This window comes from Morus notabilis, unplaced genomic scaffold (assembly GCF_000414095.1).
Source record: "Morus notabilis unplaced genomic scaffold, ASM41409v2 Scaffold1621, whole genome shotgun sequence".
Lineage (NCBI taxonomy): Eukaryota > Viridiplantae > Streptophyta > Magnoliopsida > Rosales > Moraceae > Morus > Morus notabilis.
Genome location: NW_010362618.1, coordinates 63631 through 69057, shown reverse-complemented (window position 1 = coordinate 69057; position 5427 = coordinate 63631). Strand labels below are relative to the sequence as shown.

Genomic DNA, 5427 nt, shown 5'->3' with positions numbered 1-5427 from the left:
TTCGTGATGGTCGGTCGCCGTTCAGGATGGGCGGTCGGCGTTTGGGATGGTCGGTCTGTGTTCAGGAGGGTCTGGTCGGTGTCGGGAGGGTCTGGTCGGCGTTGGGATGGTCTGGTCAGCATCGGGAGGGTCTGGCAGTTTCAAGAGGGTCTGGTCGGCTTCGGGAGGGTCGGTCGGCTTCGAGAGGGTCTGGTCGGAGTCGGGAGGGTCTGGTCGGCGAGAGAGAAGAAATGGAAAGGAGTGTCGATCTGTGAGAGAGAAAAAAAAAAGATGGGTATGTTCAATCCCGAGAGAGGGAAATAAGTTTTTTTAAGAGCTCGTTTGGTTCATGGATTAGAACCATGAGATTAGAACCATTTTCAGTTTACGTGTATTTTTTATGAGAAAAAATACTATAACAAACTATGAATCATGATTCGAATTAGAGAACGAATCCTCTAACCAAATAAGCTCTAAGTGATCTTTATATATACATATGAGTCAAAATGGGGTCCATTTTTTGACACATAAGATACACGTAAAGTTATAAAAAATAAAAAAAAAATGTCTAGATCCCCACTCATGCTTTCTTCTTCTGGTCTCTTTTGTCAAATTTTCTCCCCCCATTGACGCAGCCCGTCATTTTCGGTGATTCTCTCTCTCTCTCTCTCCGTCCGGAGTGGGATTGAGCTCGGAACCCTAGGCCTAGGGAGAGGGAGCTCTTTCCGTCGGCCAAGCCACCCACCGAAAGATCTCCGGCCAAGAAGAAGCTTCCAGACTCGCCGTCGAATACATCGAAAGCCATGTCGGGAATCCACCGGTCTTCCAGTGTTCCACTCAAGGCCGGCCTCCCTCCGAAAGAGCTCCTCGACGATCTCTGCAGGTCCAATTCCCGTTCCCACTCTCTTTCTTTCTAAAATTTTCTTTGCTCCGTTTGTTTTCGTAGAAACCGGAGGAAAATAGGGTTTTTTTTTTTTTTTGGCGCAGTGTATTACGGTCTGTTCTTGTCGAATTCTGGTCTTTGGGTGGATATGGTGTCTGTTAATTGCTTGAATTAGCCACGGTTTATTTCTAAGCAATTGAAAATAGTGGAGTTTTCGATTGTTATCGAAAACTTAGCAATGTATGCTTGAAAATGAACATTCGATTAACTATTTGCGAAATTGATACTTGTTTTGAATTATAATTACCTGAAAATCAATGCGAAGTTTCTTGTGAGTTATTCAATAACAATTCATAGGAAACAAAAGAATATCTCTAGAACTGGACAAAGCATTTTGAGAATTATTTTATTAAGTGTGTACATTTTCTTTGACTTCAAATTGAGAGTCAAATTAGTGATCCACACTCCTTTTTGCAGTTTGGGTTTTTCTCTTTAGGACTAAGTTTGACTATAGCTGAGTAGTTTCTTTCTTGTTTCTTTCTATATGCAGTCGGTTTGTTTTGAATGTGCCAAAAGAAGATCTACAGTCCTTTGAGAGAATTTTGTTCCTTGTGGAGTATGCACATTGGTTTTATGAGGACAATTCGGTGGAGAAGAATCCATCACTGAAGTCACTTAATCTGAAGGAGTTCACTTCTTTAAGTATCCTTTCCAGCTTATCCTTAAGTCCATTTATTATCATTTTTCTTTTCTAAAATGTATTGTAGAAGAACCGGTTAATATTTAGTACTTTATCTCTGGGATAGAAGCAGGTACAAGTATCTAACTAATGTGGAAGTTATGTTGTTGTGTTCATTTCACCGTTTTGACTTTTCTTCTCGCACGCATATACTTTAATCTGGATGTCTTTCTATCCTTTTGAATCTTTGATATTTAATTTGTGGGTTCGGATTGCATTTTGAGGATTGTGCACATATATCTGTTACGTGTATATGATGTTGTCACCATTAAAGTCTACATCCTCTGTTAGATTAATATCAAGATTGATCGCTGATCTTTTTGTATTGTTCTGTGATTGTGTTGTATTTATTAGATTTTAGTGTAAGTTTGATGGTTTGATCACAGACCAGAATGTAGTTGATAAAGCTCTTTGAATTACTAGTCTTGATTGTTATAAATCATTATTTGTTGTATTTTTGTTTTTATATTCATTTTGCTTCACATACATCGTTTCCTTAATATGTATGCAGTGTTTAATAGTTGTGATGTTCTAAAGCCTTATGTGGCTCACCTTGATGACATATTCAAGGACTTCACTTCCTACAAAGTTCGAGTTCCTGTAACTGGCGCAATCATTTTGGATGAAACATATGAACGGGTGAGGTTTCTTGTGAACAAGTTAGCGATAATTATTCTATAATTTTTGTTTTCCATTTGATGACAGTATTTTCTGTAATCTGGCCATCCTAAATTGGGGGATCTGTTGGTGTTAGAAATTCACTTTTGTATGTCATGATCTTGCATTGGATATAAAATGGACACTTAGTCAATGTACTAAGTCATAATGGACATAGCTTCCCAAAAAAATAAAATAAAATAAAATAAAAATTAGAGATCAAGTATTGACAAGTAGACAAACTGAAATTATTAGGTATTTTGGCTAAACTAAAGGTTTTTCGTTATGGTTTTGGACTCCAATTGGGCTAACACGTTATTCAATTTTTAAGAGGTTAAAGAAGTCTACATTGGTCTTATAATCTTATAAAAATGTTCTGACTTTGTTTTTTATTTGTTCAATTTGCAGTGCGTATTGGTGAAGGGATGGAAAGGGTCAAGTTGGAGTTTTCCACGTGGCAAAAAGAACAAAGACGAGGAAGACCATAAATGTGCCATCAGAGAAGTAAGATTAACTTTCATCCAATTCATTTGTGTTGGGAGGAATTAGTTGCCAGTCCACCTGTCTGCCTCCAGTATTGGTGTAAGCTGTAATTCTTGCTGCAAATGCAGGTCCTGGAGGAAACAGGGTTTGATGTTGCTCTGCTTCTTGACAAAGATGAATACATTGAAAAAACTTTTGGACAGCAAAGAGTGCGGCTCTATATAATTGCTGGAGTGAAGGATGATACTGCCTTTGCACCCCTCACCAAAAAAGAGATCAGTGTATGTGATTCTTTAATTGGACAATCTTGCTTATCTATCTATTGTTATGTCGACGTTTCTATAAGAAAACATTATTCTTTTACTCGATTACACTTAAGTTCTGGAAAGGACTCCTGAAAAGGATGCCAACTAACTTTTTTAATGTTCTTATGCAACTGAAATGAGCTTTTAGAGTAATGTTCTTTTTTTTTTTAAAATGGTTTTATGCCATTGAATGAGCTTTGGAGTAGTTTTACAACCTTGGTTCGTTGTTTGTTTGTTTTTTCTTTTTCTTTTTGGGAGAGGGGTCTGATGGATTCATACATTTAAAGTTGTCAGCATATCGTTGAGACATTAGTAGTGTGCAAGGTATTTCTTAATGTTTGCCCTTTTTTTTGTACATGATTTAGTATTTTTGTGTGAGCTGTGATGAAAAAAATACTTTGTATAAGGATTAATTCTGTATCGTTGTAAAGATGTGTCCTTCCTCCTCCAATAACGGAAGTAAAGAAACAAAAGTACAAAATAAATTAATGATATTTTGTCTCTTTCCGAAAAAAAAGTACAAAAGAAATTACAGTAGTATGAGTCGATGACTGATGAACCTGATATGTAATTGAAGTTTTCGGAACTCCTAGGAATCACCATTGTTCAATTCTGTTTAACTTAATTAGCTTAACTACATCCTTTGGCACGCAGCTATAAGAATTGTGTTATTTACCTAAAACGAAAGCGTAACTAAGTCTTTTATAATTTACCTAAACGAAAGCGTAACGCAGCTCAAAATATTGGATACACATTTTTGTGTTTTCGATTTGTCCTTCATAATAACATAAATAATGTTCTTGCAATAGCCGGGAATATGTATCTGAATCAATTATTTTGGTGTTTTCCTCTTTTTTTTTTCTGCTTCATGATTTCCATTATATGGTTGGGTTTGTTTGTACTATTTAGAAGTGGTAGGAAAGATTTTAGCCCCTGTATCACAGTATCACTGCTGTAATATTGAGATTTTCTCCTTATGTATTTTTACTATGAAGAATTGCTAGAGTTTTTAGCTCCTGTATCCTGCACTGGTAGCTGAAATGTTGAGATCAAACCTTTTGTTTTGTCTTTGCAGGAAATTGCATGGCAGCGGCTAGATGAACTTCAGCCGGCAAGTGATGATGTTATATCTCGTGGGAGCACTGGCCTTAAACTTTATATGGTGGCCCCTTTTTTAGCGTAAGTTTGTTGTATAATCAATGTTTATAATCTTCTCTAGTGGTTGTATGATCTAAGTTTCAAAGGATTAATGTCTTCTTGCAGAGCTTTGAGATCATGGATTTCAGTACATCAGCCGCTGATTGCACCAAAACCTGATATGCCTCTCAGAGGTAATCTCTCTCTCTCTCTCTCTCTCTCTCTAACACACACACACACACACACAGAGCGCAGGCGCAGGCACATACATTCACTTGCGAGCCACTAGTCATCATGGTTACCTAGTGATGTGTAAGCCTGGGTCTTATGCAACCTCGTATGCTGCTGACGAGCTTTGTTTTCATTATGTTAGCAATCTCTGTGTGGAAAGCAAAAAACACCTCGATAGGGAATAGCGCAACGATACCAGAGACCCAGCCGACTAAACCACCTGAACCTGAAATTCCCCCTCCTGACACAGGACCTGGCAAGAGCTTCAGAAATTTCAGGTTTGACACTGCTTCAATCTTACAAGCAATGGAAGCTGGTTTCTCCGCTTGAGTTTCTAACCTGCTGCTTTGTAAAGTTGTTGAAGCTCACATCCTTGGTTACTTGATCCCATGTCACTTGTATCACTGCTCACCAACTAGTTTCTAACCTGCTGCTTTGTAAAGTTGTTGAAGCTCACATCCTTGGTTACTTGATCCCATGTCACTTGTATCACTGCTCACCAACTAGTGCGTTCGCAAAGATTGTGGCTGTGCTCCCTTGTATATTGGTGTAAGAACTTCAGGTTTGTGTTTGATGTAAATTCTGTACAGAAACCCTCTGTGTAGGCATGCGCTTCTCTTTGTTCATTCTTTATTATTAGGCGAGGTGGATTAAAGAAAGAACTGGTACATGTCTCTTTTCAATTAGATTGGGATCAAATAGTGAGTAACAGATTAGGGTGGCAGCAGTTAGATAGCTCTGCTGTTCTTTGATGGAAATATGTTGAAAACTTTCATTATCCATGTCAGGGAAATGTCATGTTATTTTGACAAACTTTTCTCTGGAATTTAGATTCACAAGAACTATTACCTAGCTTTTCAATTGCATTTAGGTCTCTGACTTTTATCCCATCCTATTTTAGTAGTTCGACCGTAAAGTTTCTTTGCTTCTGTAAAATTCCGGAATATGAGTGTGCGACGTTATGTTATAGGCCCTGCTCACTTTGTGGGTTAGAATTGTGTGGGTTTGAACTT

At 37.9% G+C, this 5427-nt stretch overlaps 1 protein-coding gene across 1 annotated transcript; it reads left to right on the top strand.

The window, feature by feature from the left end:
* The first annotated feature begins 522 nt into the window (after positions 1-522).
* Positions 523-5172, top strand: LOC21385609 (mRNA-decapping enzyme subunit 2). The gene is made up of 8 exons (XM_024168478.1): positions 523-862; positions 1413-1564; positions 2113-2240; positions 2667-2762; positions 2870-3022; positions 4122-4225; positions 4310-4377; positions 4557-5172. Exons 1-8 carry the CDS (start codon positions 783-785, stop codon positions 4742-4744), a joined length of 969 nt encoding a protein of 322 aa, XP_024024246.1. The 5' UTR covers positions 523-782; the 3' UTR covers positions 4745-5172.
* The last annotated feature ends 255 nt before the right edge of the window (positions 5173-5427 follow it).

Coding starts and splice junctions, on each gene's coding strand:
- LOC21385609 (XM_024168478.1), top strand. CDS start 783: ATGTCGGGAATCCACCGGTCTTCCAGTGTTCCACTCAAGGCCGGCCTC. Junction 4,226..4,309: donor ATGGTGGCCCCTTTTTTAGC/GTAAGTTTGTTG, acceptor GTCTTCTTGCAG/AGCTTTGAGATCATGGATTT. Junction 4,378..4,556: donor ACCTGATATGCCTCTCAGAG/GTAATCTCTCTC, acceptor TCATTATGTTAG/CAATCTCTGTGTGGAAAGCA.